This window comes from Crocodylus siamensis, chromosome 1 (genome assembly GCF_052110815.1).
Source record: "Crocodylus siamensis isolate JL-2025a chromosome 1, ASM5211081v1, whole genome shotgun sequence".
Lineage (NCBI taxonomy): Eukaryota > Metazoa > Chordata > Crocodylia > Crocodylidae > Crocodylus > Crocodylus siamensis.
The window spans coordinates 426,264,304-426,284,110 of record NC_143395.1 but is presented as its reverse complement, the minus strand read 5'-3'; the positions used below and the strand labels follow the sequence as shown (position 1 = coordinate 426,284,110).

Sequence of the window (19,807 nt, the reverse complement as noted above, 5' to 3'; positions counted from 1 at the left end):
ATGACAACCATGCACCAGGAGTGTGCCGTCTCAGCTAGTTCTTTGGTGAATTCCTAGTCGAGCTCTTGATCCTGGTTAGGAGGTCTGTAGTAGACTCCTACCATTGTGTCCCCTATACCACGTTCATCGCGGATTTTAACCCAGAGGGTCTCCAGTTGTCCACCCTGATGCCAGGTGTCAGCTTACAGAGACATGCAGCTTTCCTCGATATAGGGAACTACACCCCGGCCCCTTTTATCTACATGGTCTCTCCTGTATAGGGTATAGCCATCTATACCTGTGGCCCAGTCATGGGTGGAGTCCCACCAGGCCTCTGTTATCCCTATGAGGTCATAGTCATTCTCGTTTAGCAGGAGGACCAGTTCCTCCTGTTCATTCCTCAGGCTCCTGGCATTGGTGTACAGGCACATAAGTGTCCCACTGGAGGCCCTAGTCTTCCCTCCACATCATTCCAGGGCTGGGCTAGGGGTGGGTTCCCTCGAGTACTTTAGCCTGCTGGAATTGCAAAGGTTGCCTAGTGGGCTTGCTGTGGTGGTATTCCCCACCATCCCCCAGCAGGCTTAGTTTAAAGCCTGATAGAGCAGGTAAGCCAGTCTGGCTGAGAAGAGCCTCCTCCCCAGTGCAGTGAGGCAGAGGCCGTCTCTTCCAAGCAGACCACTGCCTCTCTCAGAGAGTGGACAGTGCTAGTGGAAGCTAAAGGCTTCATGACGACACCAGAACCGCAGTCTTTGGTTAACTACCTCAATCCTCCTCTCCCTCAGCCAATAGCCTGAAACCGGGAGGATCAAGGAAAACACCACCCATGTCCCCAAACCCTAAGCCCCACTCCCAGAGCACAGTAGTTTATCATGACCAGGCTGGGATTGCTCCAAGTTGTGTCATTCATGCCCACATGGATAAGGAGCATAGGGTAGTGGTCAGTAGGCTGGATGAGTTTTGGGATCCTCTCGACTGTGTCCTGGATAAAGGCTCCGGGGAGGCAGCAGCAGACTTCCCACGCTAAGGGTTTGGGGCAGCAGATTGCACTCTCAGTCCCCCTCAGAAGGGAGTCTTCTACAATGACCACTCTATGAGTGGCCTTAGGGAGAGCAGGGACAGTAGCTGTGTGTAAGCCTCCGTTGCCTGCAGGAGCTGGCAGCTCTGCAGGCTCTACTGGTGCTGTAAGAGGTTCATACCTGTTGCAAAGCTCCAGAAGGGAGGGGACCCTGGTGCAGTAGGCCTTGCAGCCTTTGACCACCTTGGTCCAACCCCCTGGCTGGACAGTGTGGGAGATCCTCGAGTCCTCCCTTGTCCTGGGAGGTGACCCTGGTCTACCCTCAGCCTCCAGGGGGTGAAGGGCCTGACAGTAGGAGTCGATCTCCTGCTTGCCATTCCTGATAGCATGAAGTCTCTGGACTGCACCCTGGAGCTCCTCTATCTGGTGCCCAAGAGACTCCAAAGTGGAGCAAACCTCACAAGGGAAGGTGGCCCTTCTCCTGGTTCCATGTGCCTGGAAATGAGTCAGGCAGTCCCTGCAGCCGAGAGCCAGAAAGCAGCCTTCTGTTTACAAAATGGATGCTCCATTTCCACAGATTTCATAGACACTGGGGCTGGAAGGGACCTCATAAGGTCATCAGGTCCAGCCCCCTGCCAAAAGGGCAGGAAGTCAGCTAGGATCAGAGGATTCCAGCAAGTTAAGCATCCAAATGTTTCTTAAAAGGAGTCCAGAGTAGGTGCTTGCACCACCTCCAGCAGCAGTCTATTCCAGCTCTTGGGGGCTTGGACAGTTAAGAAGTTTTTCTTATGCCCAGCCTAAAACAGTCTTGCAGGAATTTGTGACCATTGGACCTTGTCATCCCTTGGAGCACTCGGGTGAACAGGAACACCTCTTATGTACTTATAGGCTGCCACCAAGTCACCAGTGAGCCTCCACTTCTCCAGGCTGAAGAGTCCCATTGCTCTCAGCCTTTCTTCATAAGTATCCCACCCTCACTCCCCCAAGCAGTCTATTAGAAATAAAGGATTGGAGGACCGAGACAAGAAAACGGATAAATATGAAGATATTACTAAATGTTTACTGAGTTTCATTAAACTGCAGTGATGAGTTAAGAGCACTGTAAGCACTGACACTTAAAAGCAGCTTCCCCACCACCATAAACATTGAGAACTGCTGAGAGAAAAACCTCTGACTTCTATACCCAGGTGCTTCCTATTAGGAAGCCCTTGTAGAGGGAAGGGTGGTCAAGAAGCTTGGGCACACATCTCTTAGTGAAGTGAAAGAAGACTACAACGTTGGCAAAAGAACTATTTGGACTCTCTTGCAACTCCCCATGCAAACTCAGCTGAAAACAACAGATATCTTTACCTTCCACCCTGAACAAGTGTTGAAGGAGGACCTAACCATCCTACGTAGGTATGCTTTCAAAGTGTTAGATGCACATAACTGACCATGCACACTAAAGCTTGCAATTAAAAGTTGCTTTTGCTTCTCTCAATTACTGACTACATACTTTAAAGAGAAATACATCTCAAATTCAAATTGAAACACTCAAAGTTGTAATTTTAAACTGTATTTACAAAGATAAATGTTTTTGTGTACACATACTTGAAGTTCTTATTGCCTAACTTTGAAAGAAAGCATAGTTCAAGTCTCCAGCTGGACCCACTCATACCCCAAGACCTGATGAGACCTCAGTAATGAGCCTTTTGGGAACAGATGATGCCAGTTCCAGGAAAAACTAATTTGCATTGAAACAAAACAGTTACTCTGAAAGACGCATTTTGCAGGTTCAGTTACCTTGCTTTCCCTCTCCATCAAATAAAAATTATATTCAAGTATTTTTACAAGGATGTTTTATAATTTTTCTGCACAAAATCTAATCAAACTTGTGACAGAATGGGAACCTCAGGGTCACCGTGCTCCCCCTTTGTTACCCTCTCCACCACGCCAAGCTGCCTATCTGGACCTCACAATCTCGCCCACCACGTCTTTGGTCTTATTGTATTATAGGGAGGCTACCTTTAGTAGGTGCATTTTCCAGAATGGGGTTCAGGTGCACCCTAACCCTATGGGCTCTAATCACCCTTGTACCATGCCCCAAGCCTCACGGATGTACTGGACATTCTTCAGTCTTATTGGATGCCATCTCAACTGCCCACGCTCTCAGGACTGGGGTACCCACTCTGTTGTGGTTCCCCTTATGAGGCCTCCTCCATCCTCTTATAGCCTCACCTGGTCCTCCGGTCTTCCAACAACAACAAAACAATAACACAAGCCCCTGGGCTATAACACAAAGCTAAACCGCTAAGCTAACCTCCTTTAAGTCACCCTCCACAAGTGCTCCATCCTTCACTAGCACAACCGACTGCTCACGTTCAGGCCTTTCCCCTTTGCTTAGTCAGGCAGCACTCCTTCTCCTTGGCTGCCAGCCAAGAGCCCCCCTCTCAGCCTCCAGCCTGTGCTTTATAGAAGTCACCCTGCCCCTTCCGGTCAGCTGACTCAGCAGGTGTGGGCCCCAGCTCCTCCTGGTTGCCCTGGCAACCAGCACCTGGTGGCCATTCCTGCTCTTCAAGGAGCAGGCACCTTCGTGCCCTGCTACTAAACTCAACATAAATACTCTTAGACAGCCCAGTGAAAGAACATGCCGCTTGAGCTTTTTACTTGAAACAACAAGGCAAATGCCATTTCCACAGCCTTTGCATTGAAACTAGCCATAATGCATACCCAAAACACACAGCTGCCAATGGCGCTGCTATGGCAAATGTAGTCTTAGGTTAAAGTTGGCAGTTCTAGTAAAAGCAATCATGTAAGTGACAGTTGTGATGAGTGCTTTGACACTTAGAAACAATGCTGACAAATTTGAGAATGTAAATTCACCTAACAGGTAAATTATTGTCTGAACAAACAACCTATGCAGTAACCAATTTTGGCTGGGGGGTGTGTGGGGGGGTGGAAAACAGGCCACACAAAACAAATGAGGAAAAAAACCCAGGGCTTTACTTTCAGCTTGGTGTTTCCCCTGTACTAAGTGCATCCCATGCCCAAAAGAGGTATTGCTTTAGTCTGACCCAGTTCACCCAACTTCTGTATAGATTACATGCTTCAGTGGGGCTTTTATGTAATAGCCAATTCAATCAGCTATTAGATTAAAAGTGCCAAAAAGCCCCACTGAAGCACCTGATCTATACAGACACTGGGGAGCTAGGTCAAATTAACATGCTTCCTCTTTCAGTAAAGTACTGTTTTGTTTTGTGTTTTTTTTCATGTCCATCAGCACCCTGTACATTTAAATTTTAAACCCTTTACTGATATGAAGGACTGAATGTACTTTGCAGATGCATTCTATCCATCCCTTCCAAATTAAAATTTGACCCACAAAACCCCCCCACCAAAAATAACGCCCTCCCCCCCCACATAAAAAGCAACCCAGAGAGGAGGGGAAAAACCAACTCCATCTCAGCTACAGCAGTACAAAACAGGGTATAGAACCCTATATGCATTAACTTGCCTTCATCAGCATGGAAGACAATACTACTGCATGCATGAAGTCAAATTTTCCAGACACTGCCATAGTGTAAGCTAAAGTGGCTGCAGTTGACTCCATTTAAGGAAACTTGCATATTTTAGATCCCTGAGAGTGATCTGAGGCAGCCTTCAGTTGGGTGAAGTTTTGGCATCCAACAAAACATGAAGAAGCTAGAGAATGTGACAACCACCCAAACTAGGGCAGAAAGGCCATGCAGTGTCAATTCGCAGAGCATTTAAAGATTCTTCTGGAAGTGATGACTGACACTTAGAAGGTAAGAGTAAAGAGTAAAACTTTCTTCTTGCCAGTTGGGAAGGCTGTGTTCTTGTGGGATTGCCAATAATGTAGTATGTATGGCAAGTCAATACTCTGAAGGAATGCAATTGGAACCAGTTAAGATATATTAGGAAGTCTGCAGGTGCATACAGTTTTCTCGACTTTGCAGAGGTGAATAGGCTTGTTAGCGGTATTTTCAAAACATTATCCTAGCTGTTTTGTTTACAGGAAATGAAGCTTGTAGCAGAAAGCACTAGGGGTGCACCAATAAAGATTTTCTTGGCTGATACCAATAACCAATTATTAACCAGTCGTATCACTCACCATCAATTCGACAACTGATATTTAGCACCATTTCTAGGCACGAGGAAGCCGACACAGGAGACACAGCAGCACTCTTGAAGCTGCTCTAACTAAAGTGCCCCCCCCCAATCCCAGAGCACTCCTAAAAGTACCCATGTCAGTTGCAGCAGGCAGGGCTAGCTTAGCAGCCTCTGCAACTTCACAGCCTACCCTTGGGTGGTCTCTGAGTCAGGCTCCCAGCTCTCCTCCCTCTGCCTAGGGCAAGGCCACAGGACCGAATGGACCTGACCCTGGGAAGAGCAGGACCAGGCTGGGCTGAGGGGCTAGGGGAAGAACCCTGCTGCACTCAGCAGGTGGGAACAGCTGCTCAGGTTGGTGAGTGGCTGCAGGGGGGCAGTTTCTGACAGCCACTGCTGGGGGAGGGGGAAGGAAATGGAGTTTCCCTCAAGCTCCATGAACCCTGAATGTGCATGGGGGGGGCGGGGGGGAAGAGGCTGTTACCTGTCAGCTCCATGTTCCTGGGGAACCCTGACACAGGACACAGACTGTCTGTCTGACTCACAAAGAATCACCCCCCCAAACAGAAGCTGATTAAGATGCAGTGAGAGACACACCTAAAACCCTCCAGATCAGGGTGACAAAAGTGCAACAACTGCCCTAAGGTCTCATTTGCATCCAAGATGGGAACAGATGACCATTCATTTACATGAGAGATGGAGAACAGAAAGCCTGAAGCAGAGACCGCAGTGAATTCTGGGATCAGCGAGGCAGGGGAGCACGGCATGATGGGAATCTGTGCTCCAAATGCTCATCAACCCTCACACCCAGCTCAACACTTATCAGACAAGTTCTAATCTGGATTTACAAAGGACTTTTCCTCCTCCCCCCCCACCATACACATACACACACACACACACACACCCAGGCAAAAATAAGTTTATTAGGCATCTCGGGCCGTACATTCCCCGGTCCCACTATGGGAGGCCTATGTAAACTTAATTGGCTAAAACTCTGTTGCCAGGTTAGGGAGTGCTGAGGCAATAGACCGAGTCAGAGGGGGTATGGATAACATTTGAACAATGGTACAGGGTTCATCACAGCGTCCAGCCCGTTGGAGCCCTGTCTACAAGTGTTGTCATACTTTTCCTGAGACGACTGGTGGGATCAGCTTGTACAGGCTGATTGACCCAGTTTGGCTCAGATGTGCCCAAATGAACTGAATGCTGGCCCATGAGGGCGTCATTTGGACACCCAGCCGGATTCAAAGGTATTCTGTTTAACTGTGTGCTTGTGTCTGACTGTAGTTTATTGTTGCTCTGATGAACTGATTCTTGGCATATGAGGGTGTCAGCCTGCCCATGCTGATCAACCCAGCCAGGTCAGGCGTGTCATGTTAATCTGCGTGTGCTTGTGTATATGACTGATTTGGGGACTGGAGGAACCCAGCCCCACTGAACTGAGTCCTGCAAGATAGCTCCACTGGGGGTAAGGGCTTGCAGAAGGGAGAGATGCAGCTCCATATAGAAACACAAGTCACACAAGCAGCACATTGATAGAATTACCAAGACCCTAGCCCTAATAAATGAGCACACCCCAAAGTCGCGGGCAAATCTGGTAACAAGGCGCATGCAAGGCCCAGCCACAAGAGGGGCTTCAGCACCAGTGCTGTGGCAAGGTGGGCAGACTGCAGCTTGCAGAGGGGTGCAGCTGTGAAGGGCCTCATCCCCCAAGAGGTAGCACCTACCCCAGTGCCTCATATCTAAGGGAGGAGAAGAGAGCCCCTCCTCAGATTCAGGGAGAAGGTGGACGGTGGGCTGGTGGCAGGTGCAGCCGGGCATGGAGCACATGGGATTCCACTGCTGCTGTGTACCCCTGGAGGGGCTGTATGCTTTGCTTTGGGGAGGGACCAGAGACTGAGCATCTCTGACGGGGGATGTGGGTGGAGGAAGGAAGGGAGGGTGGAGGCTGCCCAGCCCCTGCCAGGCTCTGCCCCAGGGGCGCTGAACCCCGGACACTGAGGGTTGAGTGATGCTGGGCCAGGCAGTTCAGCTTCACCTGTGCTGGTCATGTCTGTAGCATTTGGCGCCTTTTACAGCACCCGCCCAAAACCCCAGCCCAGCCTATGCTGCGCCAGCTGCTGCGCTCCAGCTCAGTCCAGCTCAACGGTCAGGGGATGGGGGCATATCCAGGGTCACCCCAGCTCACAAGAGGGAACCCAAGTGTCCGAGGACTCCAGCCAGAAAGCATAAGTATCAGAGAACATCAAATCGGCTACAACAGTCAAGAAAGCTGATAATGTAAGCTTCCCTTTTATCAGTGCCGATCCAACAGGCAACCAATATATCAGTGCACCTCTAGAAAGTATGTCTTGTACAGGATTCAGAATACAGAATTCATGCAACTCAGCACAGTGACAAATCAACAATATTGCTCCTCCCATGTGCCCTATATATTCTACAACTGTTGGAAGAATGCTTTGGACAATAGCAATGGGGCAAGACGAAGGTACTCTGCTTTCACTGGCTTGCTCCCACCCCCATGACCATACGTAAAAGGATTCATTCTGAGATACCAACCAAATCTACTTTGTTCCTGCAGATCCACAAGATGAAGGTCAATCACCAACAACCAATCCTACCCAGAGTCCTTTTGTCTGCTCAAGCTGTGAACCTGCCGAAGGCACATTTTTCACATGTTGCACCTCCACTGCAATGTTGCTGCTTCAATCCTTTACATGAGTCCCTCCAGTTTAATTTCTCCGTTTTGGCAGCTCCGAGCAAGAAAGGAGGACTTGTCAGTGAGCCTACAATCCAATATTCTCAGAATACAACAAGGGAGGTCCCTATTCTTTCTAATGCTATTCGTAGGACTGTTGGTAACTGTCCCTGCTCCATAATAGTTTCATAACTGATGGGATTGGAAAGGACCTGAGCAGATCATCAAGTCTGACCCTCATGGGCAGGAATGAATGCTGGGATCAAATGAACCCAGCTAGGTGACTATCTAGCCTCCTTCTGAAGATCCCCAAGGTAGGAGCGAGTACCTCTTCCCTTGATTAATAGCTGCAATCTGACCTAGACAAGTTACAGGGGTGGGTGGATGAGAATAGGATGGGATTCAACACCGACAAGTGCAAAGTGATGCATCTGGGGAGGAAGAACCGGCACCATACTTACAGGTTGGGGAACTCCCCTCTTGTCAGCACGGAGGCGGAAAAGGATCCTGGAGTCATCACTGACTCCAAGATGAACATGGGCCGGCAGTGTGGGGAGGCAGTCAGGAAGGCCAACCGTACCTTGTCCTGCATCCACAGATGCATCTCGAGCAGGTCCAAGGAGGTGATCCTCCCCCTCTATGCGGCACTAGTCAGACCGCAGCTGGAGTACTGCGTCCAGTTCTGGGTGCCGCACTTCAAGAGGGATGTGGACAACATGGAGAGGGTCCCGAGGAGGCCACTCGCATGAGCAGGGGACAGACAGCAGGGCAGGCCCTACGAGGAGAGGCGATGGGACCTGAACCTATTCAGCCTCCACAAGAGAAGGCTGAGGGGGATCTAGTGGCCTGTTACAAACTAGTTGGGGGGGGGGGGGGGGAAAAAAATCAGCAGGCACTGGGGGAGTCCCTGTTCCCCCGAGCACTGCCAGGAGTGACCAGGAATAACAGTCACAAGCTGGCAGAGGGTAGATTTAGGCTAGATATCAGGAGGCGCGACATCACGGCCAGGGCAGCTAGGATCTGGAACCAACTTCCAAGAGAAGTGGTGCTGGCTCCTACCCTGCAGGTCTGTAAGAGGAAGTTAGATGTACACCTTGCTGGGGTCGTTTGACCCCAGTACTCTTTCCTGCCATGGCAGCGGGTCGGACTAGATGATCTACTAAGTTCCCTTCCGACCCTAGAAACTATGGTCTGACAGGACCTGCCCCTAATGAAGCCATGTTGGTTGTCCCTGAGCATAATCTCCCCTGCTTGTCCCTCGCAGATGTGCTCCTGGATAATTTTCTCAAAGAGTCTCCCCAGGACCAAGGTAAGACTAAGGGGCAATAGCTACCTGGGTCCTCCCTACTCCCTTTTTTGAAAACAGGGACCACACTGGCCCTTTTCCAGTCCTCTGGGACCTGGCCAGCGCACCATGAGTTCTCGTAAAGCTGTGCCAGGGGCCCTGCAATGACCCCTGCTAGATCTCATTCCTTACTGCATCTCACTGTTTAACTTAAAATATCTAGTGCAGGCATCCACACCAAAAGCTCTTTAACTTCTACTGAATAGGCTTGTTGCTTTTCCATGGCTTTGCTCCCTATGGTTCTTAAAACTTCTGTCAGTGGTATTATAAAAGCACTAACTCTTGTATATTAGCAAGCTTGTATATGGGAATAGGCTACTGGACTCTGCACACATGTACATACAATAGAGAAAAATGGCCCGAGTTCTTTCCCCTTCTGCCATGCAAGCTTTTTAACAGCCAAGGGGTCTACATATGTCAAGCCATCACCTTCAGAATGAATTTCTGATCTTTTACAGGCAAGGGAAAAGCATCTAGCAAAAAAATGTACGTAAAGTGGCTCACTAACACGATGAGCTACGCAACATTCACCTGGATTGTGCCCATCTTCAAGAAGGGGAAGAGGGAGGACCCAGGCAACTATAGGCCAGTCAGCCTAACCTCCAGGCAAAATCCTGGAAAAGCTCATTAAAGAATCTGTGTGTGATACGCTTGCAGAAGATAAGATTCTGAATGACAGCCAACATGGCATTGTCATGGGTAGGTCTTGTCTTACCAATCTCATCTGCTTTACGACCAGGTCTCTCACCACCTGGACATGGGAGACGTGGTAGAAGTTATGTACTTAGAATTCCAAAAGGCTTTTGATCTAGTTATCCCATGATATCATTGTGGGAAACTGGAAGACTATGGGCTCAGCTGCTCGATGGTTCAGTGGATGGGAAACTGGCTACAGGGTATGACCCAGAGAATTCTCATGAACAGATCTGTGTCATCCTGGCACGAAGTGGCCGGTGATGTCCCTCAGGGGTCCGTGCTTGGACTGTGCTTTTCAACATCTTTATCGATGATTTGGATGGGGAAGTGAAAAGCTTGCTGGCCAAGTCTGCAGACAACACCAAGTTATGGGGCAGTGTAGTCACATCAGAAGATAGACTGCAGTTATAGGTGGACTTGGACAGGCTCGAGAGTTAGGCAGACTGGAACCAGATGAAATTTAACACTTCCAAGTGTAAGGTACTCCATCTGGGGGCAAACAACCCTCAACATACATATAGCCTCAGTGGTGACAGATTGACTTGCACCACAGCTGAAAGGGACCTAGGGGTAATGACTGACTATTGCATGAATACAAGCCATCAGTGCGAGGTGGTGGTCAGTAGGGCAAACACACTGGCATGCATCAACCGACTCATCTCGTGTAAAATTAAGGAAGTGATACTCCCACTATGCTTAGCACTGGTGAAACCACAGTTGGAGTACTACATCCAGTTATAGGCGCTACACTTCAATAAGGATGTGGAAAAACTTGAGAGGGTCCAGAAAAGAGCCACCTGTATGATCAGGGACTTGCAAGGCAAGCCACATGAGGAAAGGCTGAGGGACCTGGGCCTCTTTAGCTTAAAGAAAAGGTTAAGAAGGGACTTGATAGCAGTTTACTGCTATATCAGAAGAGTGCATCAGGAGCTCAGTGAACAACTGTTTGCTAGGGGACCTCTGGGGAAGATCAGGATGAATGGATGCAAACTCCTGGAAGGCTGCTTCAGGCTTAATACTAGGAAAAACTCCTTCACAGTCAGGGTGTCCAGACTGTGGAATAAATTCCCTCCAGAGGTGGTGCAGTCACCTACCCTGGAGGTTTTCAAGAGAAGACTAGACAGTCACCCCACTGGGGTCACCTAACCCCAGTTGTCTTCCTGCCTAGACTCAGGGGGCTGGACTCGATCTGCAAGGTCCCTTCCAGCCCCTAACAACCTATGAATCTATTAAGACTTCTTAAGACAAATGGATGGAAATGCAGTAACAGCCTGTAGTCACAGAAATAGTAATTTGACTTATAAAACATCCCCACGAAAAGCACTTGGATAGCTAGCCGACAGTTTATAAAGAAACAGGTAGAGGGCTTTGTAGCAATAATACACTTTTAAAGCTGCTACACACAGTTTTTTCTGCCAGTTTAAGTGGAACCAAGGCAGATTTACATGCAAGAGTAGAATGAGCACAACAGTGCAACCACATGATAATCTAAAGCACAGTGGTAGAGCTTCCAATTGGTGGGTGTTGTGAAGCAAAGATAACCATCAGAACAGGCCTCTTTACTGTCCAAAGGCACAAAAGTTTGGGCTTCCTGAAAGTTTTAAATGCATCAAGGCCAGCTTAAGATCAGTCCTGACAGCAGCCAGTATAAAGAACCCCAATAGGACCGAAGAGCAGTAATCCTATAAACAAGGAGGCATGAAATGCTGCATTCTGGACTCTCCACTAAGGTCTATGTGTTGCTGAAATCCTGGTCAAAATGCACTTGCAGTAACTCTGTCATGAGGTTTGGATGCAACAGCCCAACGGCCTAGTTGCCTTTGAAATGGACCAAGTACAACACATTCAAGTTGCACAGTTTATGAATGTTTTCTAATCAGGTGAGGAAACTCTCAAAGAGATCATCAAAACCAGATTCTAAAAATTCTCTTCTATATGCAGCTGGAAGCACCAGGAATCTGTCAGTGTCCTTTGCCTGTTTGGAAGATGGTAGGGGGCACCCCCACCCAACAAGTTTTCTGTCTTGGATGCAAGAATAAGGCACTTCAGTCTATTTGGGTGGCACAATCACATAGAACTCTATAGCCTACACAGATAGCAGGGGACATGTAGGGTTGTAACATCATCTATCAATGATTTTTTCCAGGTTTAGAAGACTTTGTATCAGCAGATCCCTCTACCGAACAATGCAGACAATTTCAGGAAATGGCATGTTTCAACTTCTTCAGGGGTAACAAAACCAATCATGCTGACTGTATGATTGGGATCACTACAGAAGCAAGGCAAACTTGAGTACGTACGAAGTTAGACATCTCTCATGCCTCAATCCTATGAATCTCACCTTCCCTTACTAACTGCACTACACATGACCAGTTATCTAGTGCCAATTATCAGGGTCCTATGCGTTTCCACACTTCACCAGAACACGTTTTTGTGACAGTGCTAGGTGCCAAAAAAGGGTTATTTACCAGCACCAACTCAGTTCTCTAGGTGTAACTGCTTCCATGGTTTCACACAGCAAGATATGCATACTTAACCACCAAAGCATTTGAACAGTAGATTCAAGTTAGGGGGCATGTGAAATTTGCTTGAATTTAGCAATACTGCAAGTGTTATGTTCTACAACATCTGGTTCACCCCTTCAAGAAGCTCTAAGTGGCAGGGCTTCTCAGCCCCTGCCAAAGGAGAGTCATTGTTAGCTAGTTTGCTGCTTTAGTCATACAGAAGGAGTTGGTAAGAGCAGGGGAAGGAAAAAAGATACCATACAAGCATCACATGCATTGTTTATCCAAGCTAGCTTCTCCTCTCTGGATGCAGCTTGCCTCCGTGTGAGTTATCAGTTCCTTAAGTCAACTTTTATTGCCGTTCCAAATAAGGCTCCTGTAGGAACTGAAGGCTATAGAACACAACAGAGTATATGCACCATTGGTCTACAAAGAGACTGGATGCAGAGCCTCGCCCACTTAGCCTCTAAACCAACATGACTTCATCCTTGGATTTTTCCCACCAAACAGCACAAACAGGGACCTTCATATATGTTTGTTTGCTATCAAAGTCCATATGCAAAGATTCACAGATTCCTGATCCACAGAGTTCAGAAGACCTTCAGAACTATGGTACAACCTCATGACAAATCTAGCTTAAACAGACACCCAATTGTAATAATCCCAACAGCAAACAGCCATTTTTTGCCATTATATCAATGCAACAAATCAACTAACCTTATTATAGTGGACACTTTTTTTTAAACAAACTCTCCTCCTGGTCCCATGGGGATGCGCTATAATGAGATGCGCTGTATTTCACCAGGAAATGCACAGACCCAGAAACTTCTCTCACACAGATAAGGCACAGAAATAGCAGCTAACTAAATCTTCATCATTGGCATCCTATCCCTGGCAAAGGCCAGGATAAGCAGAACTAGATAGAAAACAGTGTTAAGGGCTCTACCTTGAGCAAGCTTTCTAAACTGAATTCACTCAATGGTATAACACTTCCTGGGAGGTTAACAGTAAAATTAAAAAGAATTATTCTTCATCCTTCTAAGTTTTTTTTAATTCACAGTTCTATCTTTGGGGCAAATGAACATGAGAATAAATCTATCACTTTAGAATAGCACCTAACAAAACACTGTACATAGTCCTGAATTTAGTGTATCAAGTTATGCTTCTTGGTTTGCTTTCATACTTCTTTAGACTAAGAGTTTCTAAACACTACATCATACAGCAACAAGTTTTTTTGGTTTTTTTTGTTTTGTTTTTTTAAAAACACATGAACTCTAGAACTGTATTTATTAACTACAATAGACTGGAAGTGTTGTAGAAGGAAAATGCTTTTCCTTCTGATCCCATCTCCTTGACCTCCTGTCTCTCCAATCTGTTCCCTATTCTCCTCCAATTAGAGTGCCTCTGTTCCTTCTGTGACATTTTAGTTCACTCACCACTAGGTGGAATCATAGCCATTATGTGACAATACAAGCAAGGAAAATAATTTAGGAAACTTTAGAAAAGAATCTAGGATATGATATGCAATCAAAATTTCAAGGGAATTTTACTGTAAGCAGGCAGAATGGAATTATAAATTTGACTAGAATGTTAAAAATAGCCATTAACCATTGAAAGTACCAGCAATATAATTTTTAAGTGATCAGACATTACCAGGATGTCAGTTTTACATTTCCCTTAACATCAATTTCTCCCTAGCTTTTGACTACCGCTGCTACACTAGGTGTCTCTAGATCAATAGTGGCCAAACTGCGGCTCTACAGTGCTTCTCCACTGAAGCCCTGTCCATTTGTCCCCAAGACAGCTCTGGGGGATTCTGGGCTGCTACCTTGGGAAGTACTGTGCAGGGCTTCACCACAGCCACGTGGCTTGGCACCCCACCCCACACACACACACCCCTCCCCAGCTTCGGTGGAGGATCAGATGTGGCTCCCAGGGTGAGTAACTTTGGCCACCCCTGCTCTAGATGATATCTGGGATAGTATCTAGTCTATATGGCTTATATGGCATGTGCTAATCCAGTGATAAGCAGTAGAGACTTCTTGTATTCATAGGAATTATACTGTAGAACTTTAATAAATGAGTTGATGTGGCAGAAAAGATATCATGCATGCAAAATAACTAACTATAAAGGAAACAAATGTAGTTTCAATGAACATCATTTTTTCTTGACAAACTAGGAGACAAGATAGGAGTAGGCTTTCCTATATAAATAGGAAGTAGGAAATCAACCCTCCTAAAGTGACTGCACGCATTCCTTGTTCAGGGAACACCTATTTTAAGGCCTTCCATCTAGCTGTGAATATGAAGTCCACAATAAGATATGGTAAACAAAGAATCCCTAGCCAGCCTCCACTTCAGAATGCTTTCATCTTTTTTCTGAAAACGATTAAAAACAGATCTGAAAACTTTGTTTTAAGAGTGCTTCCAATACAACCAGAACCCACGTGTTTCAGCTGATCAGAAATCTCAGTACTTACGGAGCCACCTGAATTTGGAAGACAGCATGCTTCCCCAATTCCACATTTCCATTCGATTCTAAATAATGTGCACATTTCACGTGGTTTCCCTGTTATTTCAGGCTTGGGCCACCGAAGTTCTTCCTCCCCCACCCCGATTCACCCTCTAAGATAGAAGAGGTCTCTAAGGTGCCATCCTGATCTGTCTTTGCTCAACCCCAGGCTAACAGCGACCTACCTCTAAAAAAGTGTTCTTCAAGTACAACTTGCATACTTTTTTCTACAAGGAAACTAATAGACCTGGGCATCAAAAGATCCAGATAAGCAACTGAGTGACCTCAAGCAATGCACTTACCCTCCATTTGAAACATGCAAACAGTGATACCCCTATGATGAACTATGGATTTAAAAAAATAGTCTCTCTTGACCCTGCAGAGCAACTAGGAAGGCCAGACTCCTGGCTTTCAAAACCCTGTTCCAACTTCAGACAGATCCTGCCCTTACAGAGCTCATCATCTACACGTCAGACTCAAGACAGCACCCTGACCACTGTGACACCAGGCCAAGTGCTAGGGAGGGCTTAAAAAACACCCTCGCCCCACGCTCACTACCCAGGTAGGAAGAGAGAGCACTGTGCCTCTTGCGCTGCAGTGGAAATGGGTTCAAGCTCTGAAACACAGGAGGGGAGGTAGGTTCGCTGCACTGCTTTGCATCTGAGGTAATGCTGGGCAGCACCCACCTTCCTGCCCCCCAGATATAAAGCAATGCACCTGGACCTACCCCTCACCCTCATTACCTTAGCTAGACCCATCCCCATCCCAGCCCACTTCCTACGCAGACACATTCCTGTCTCCTTGCTGCAGACGGAAGCTGCTCAAGCCCCCTCCTGCACCTGCACTGCCAGCAGACCAAGGGGCTGCCCCTCTGCTCAGCACTGGGGAGGCCACATCTGGAGTCCAGTGTTCAGCTGTGGCCCCCCCCCACTACAGAAATAAGGTAGACACAAGGGAGAATTGACAATAAAAATGTTTGGGGGTGGGGCTGGGGGACATGACTGGTGAGGAGAGGCAGAAGGAAATGGGTTGACTGAGTCTGCAGAAGGGAAGACTGAGGGGGATTGAATACCAGCCTTCAGCTCTGCAGCAGGGTTGCAGAGAGGATGGAGCTGGACTGTTCTCAGTGGGGGCAGGTGACGGGACAAGGAGCAATGGGATCACGCTACAGCAGGGCAGATATAGGGGAAAGAAAAAAACCTCCCCCATGGGGAGGGAAGGTAAAGCAGCGAAGCAGGCTCCCCAGGGAGGTAGTGGAGGAGCCACCCACCCCTGCCAAGGCTCGGCCCCCCGCGCCCCGCCCCGCCCAGGCGCTGACAGGCCACCGCCCCGTCCAGGCCCAGGCCCGCGCCCCACGTACCGTCCGGGCGGCCTCTGCCCAGGTCCTTCCCTTCTTCCTGCGGCCCTTCTCCCTCATGTCGGCCGCGGGCGGGGCGAGGCGAGGCGAGGGGAGGAGGAGGCGGCGGCGGCGGCTGAGTGCTGCTGCTGCTGCTGGTGGTGGTGGTGGTGGTGGTGGCGGCGGCGGCGGTGCTGCTGCTGCTGCTGGTAGTAGTGGTGGTGGCGGCAGCGTGGCGGGACTCAGGGCTACCTCAGCTGCGGGCGCTCAGAACTCCGGCTCCCTCTACGGCCGCCGCCGCCGCTGCCATATTGGGACCCCGCTGTAAAGGGCCGCGGTCATGTGACACGCCCCGCGCCTGGCCCCGCCCCCTGATTGGCTGCGGGGCCAGCCCTGCCCGGCGCATGCGTCTTGCGCTCCAACGGCCGCGCTCAGTCGTCACTACCAACCGCTGCCGGGCCCTGCCCTCGCTGCCACGCGACCCTGGCAGCAATGGCTGTCGTTCGCCCGCTCGGGCTGGACGGATGGATGCGTGTCCTTCCTCCCGCTTTCTTCTTACAAGGGACGGGTTGCCCGCGCTGCGCCGGAAGTGTCCTCCCTCACGCCGCCCTCCACAGGCCGCCACGGGCGGCCTGTTTACTAGTGATACTGTCACGGGCAAGCGCACGGGAAAGGGGCTCTTAGGGCTGCCCACGTCACCCGTGCTACATTTACTAATGCAAATGTCGCACTGAATAAAGAGCTCTTAGGGCTACGTACTGCACCCCAGCTATATCTACTAGTACAAATGTCAAATTTCAGAAATAATACATGTAAAACAAGAAGGAGATGAGCAGTCTCCATCCGCGCTAATTTACTAATACAAATGTCAAACAGTATCATGGGTCAAGTGCATAACCCAGAGTAAAGAGCTATTGGAGCTATGTGTTATCTTCATCTGCTATAATTACCAATAAAAATGTAAAATACTATCACAGATCAATTACATAGTCCTGAATAATGAGCTCCCATCTGTCCTATATTTACTAATAAAAATGTGAAACAATAACAGGCTATGTGCAGTCTCCACCTATGCTATATTTACTACTACAAATGTTGAATACTATTGCAGATCAAGAAAACAGTCCTGAATAAAGAACTCTTAGAACTACGCACTCCACCTGTGCTGTATTTACTAATAAGGAAATAAATTGTCTCACAGATCCAGTTCACAGCCCCGAATAAAGAGCTCTTAGGGCTCCGTACTCCATCCATGCTTTTATTTTATAGTTTTATTAGTAAACATAGCATGGATGGAGTACGGAGCCCTAAGAGCTCTTTATTCAGGGCTACGTACTCAATCTGTGAGACTGTTTTCAATTTTTACTAGTAAATACACCTTTTGGGTAAAATCCTAGCTTTTGAGCACATCCGATTCATGGCTAACAACCTTTGCTGGTGTAAGCAGGAGCTTTGAAAAAGGAACCAGGAATAAGGAACGGGGAATAACGGCCCAGCTTTGGTGCCTCATCAGCCTCAGTGACAAGCGTGCGAGGCGTGCCCCGGCTGTATGTCACATGCCCACCGGGTGTGCTCCGTGTCCAGGGCTGACAGGAAAAGGGGCAGCTCCTCACGCTGCTTTGTTGGGAAGGGGACTGGTTCATGTGTGGAAAGCAGACAGCAGATGCTGTGCCAGAAAACCGGGAAAGAGGAAACTATTTGAGACAAGTTTCAGACTCCCATCCCTGTGCCTCGGCGTTCAGATACAAGTGTCTGTATTCCACCCATTTCTCTGAGATAATCGTCTCTTGGCCACTGGAGTAGGGAGGAGGGAAACTAAGATGTGGCTTGTGACCATTTTTCTTTCCTGGGGTCACCTCAATCTTATTGAGTGTGATTAACGGCCGATGCATCTCCACCCCCTAGAACCTGTCCTTCACAATCAGCTTCTCTCACATGCTAATTGTTGTGATTCAGACTGCACTGCTTCTGGGACAAGAGCATCTTGGAGGAGAAAGGTAGTGATGCTCACCACAGCAAAAAGGGGTGAGGGGTGTTCGGGACTCCCCAACAGTAGCTAATCAGAGTGCGTGTTATATTTGCTCTCTGCAGGTGTGCATGGCTATGGGAGAGAGCAAGAATCAGGCTCCAAGTGCAACTAGGAAGTTTTAAAAGAGATGCAGACATGAAGATCCCTGGGTGAACGGCCATATAAGGGCTAAGCAAGGCCAACATTTGAGATTATAAAGTCCGTTTTTTTTATAAGCAAGTCCCTAAATTTCATAGATTTCATAGACATCAGGGCTGGAAGGGACCTCGGGAGATCATCGAGTCCAGCCCCCTGCCCAGGGGCAGGAAGTCAGCTGGGGTCATAGGATCCCAGCAAGATAAGCATCCAATTTGCTCTTGAAGGTGTTCACTGTAGGTGCTTGAACCACCTCCGATGGCAGACTGTTCCAGACCTTGGGGGCTCGGACAGGAAAGAAATTCTTCCTTATGTCCAGCCTGAAACGGTCTTGCAGGAGTTTGTGACCGTTCAACCTCGTCATCCCTTGGGGCGCTCTGGTGAACAAATGTTCCCCCAGATCCTGGTGGTCACCCCTGAGAAACTTATAGGTGGCCATCAGATCACCCCTGAGCCTGCGCTTTTCCAGGCTAAAGAGTCCCATGTCTCTCAGCCTGTCATCGTAAGATCTGTTTTCCTGACCTCTGATCATGCGCGTGGCTCTCCTCTGGACTCTCTCCAGCTTCTCCACATCCTTTTTGAATTGTGGAGCCCAAAACTGGACGCAGTACTCCAGCTGCAGCCTCCCCAAGACCGAGTACAAGGGGAGAATGACGTCCCGGGATTTGCTCGAAAAGCATCTATGGATGCAAGCCAGGGTTTTGGTCGCTTTACTAGCCGCAGCATCGCATTGGAGGCTCATGTTCATCTTGTGGTCAGTGATAACCCCCAAGTCTCTTTCTTCTGTAGTGCTAACCAACGTAGCACTGCTGAGCCTATAAGGATGCTGCAGGTTTTTCCTCCCAAGGTGGAGACCCTTGCATTTTTCGGTGTTAAACACCATGAGGTTCTTGTCCGCCCATTTGCTGAGCTTGTCCAGGTCAGCCTGGATCACCCGCCTATCTTCTGGCGTGGATGCTTTGCCCCAAAGCTTGGTGTCATCGGCGAACTTGGCCAGTCCACTCCTGACTCCAATGTCCACATCATTAATGAAGATGTTGAACAGGATGGGTCCCAGGACAGAGCCTTGAGGGACCCCACTGGTCACAGGGCACCACGATGAGTGACTGCCATCAATCACAACCCTCTGGGTCTGACCACGGAGCCAATTTCCCAGCCAGAGGATCGTGGTGGAGCCAAGGCCACAACTGGGCAGTTTGGCCAAGAGGTGATCATGGGATACCAGATCAAAAGCTTTTTTGAAGTCAAGATATATGACATCAATCTCTTCTCCCTTGTCTAGGTGATAGGTCACCTGGTCGTAGAAGGAAATGAGATTGGTCAAACAAGACCTACCCGCAACAAACCCATGCTGGCTATCCCTTAGGATGTTAGCCTGGGCCAGTCCCTCAAGGATGGCCTCCTTAATAAACTTTTCTAAGATCTTCCCCAGGATAGAAGTCAGGCTGATC

At 48.5% G+C, this 19,807-nt stretch overlaps 1 protein-coding gene across 1 annotated transcript in view; it reads right to left on the bottom strand.

Moving 5' to 3' along the window:
* Nucleotides 1–16,964, bottom strand: part of ASXL2 (ASXL transcriptional regulator 2) — a 197,710-nt gene extending 180,746 nt beyond the window's left edge. The window contains exon 1 of the mRNA XM_090031189.1: nt 16,217–16,964. Coding sequence (XP_089887315.1) covers nt 16,217–16,273 — 57 coding nt within the window. The 5' untranslated portion in view covers nt 16,274–16,964. The remainder of the gene's footprint in view (nt 1–16,216) is intronic.
* Nucleotides 16,965–19,807: the final 2,843 nt, after the last annotated feature.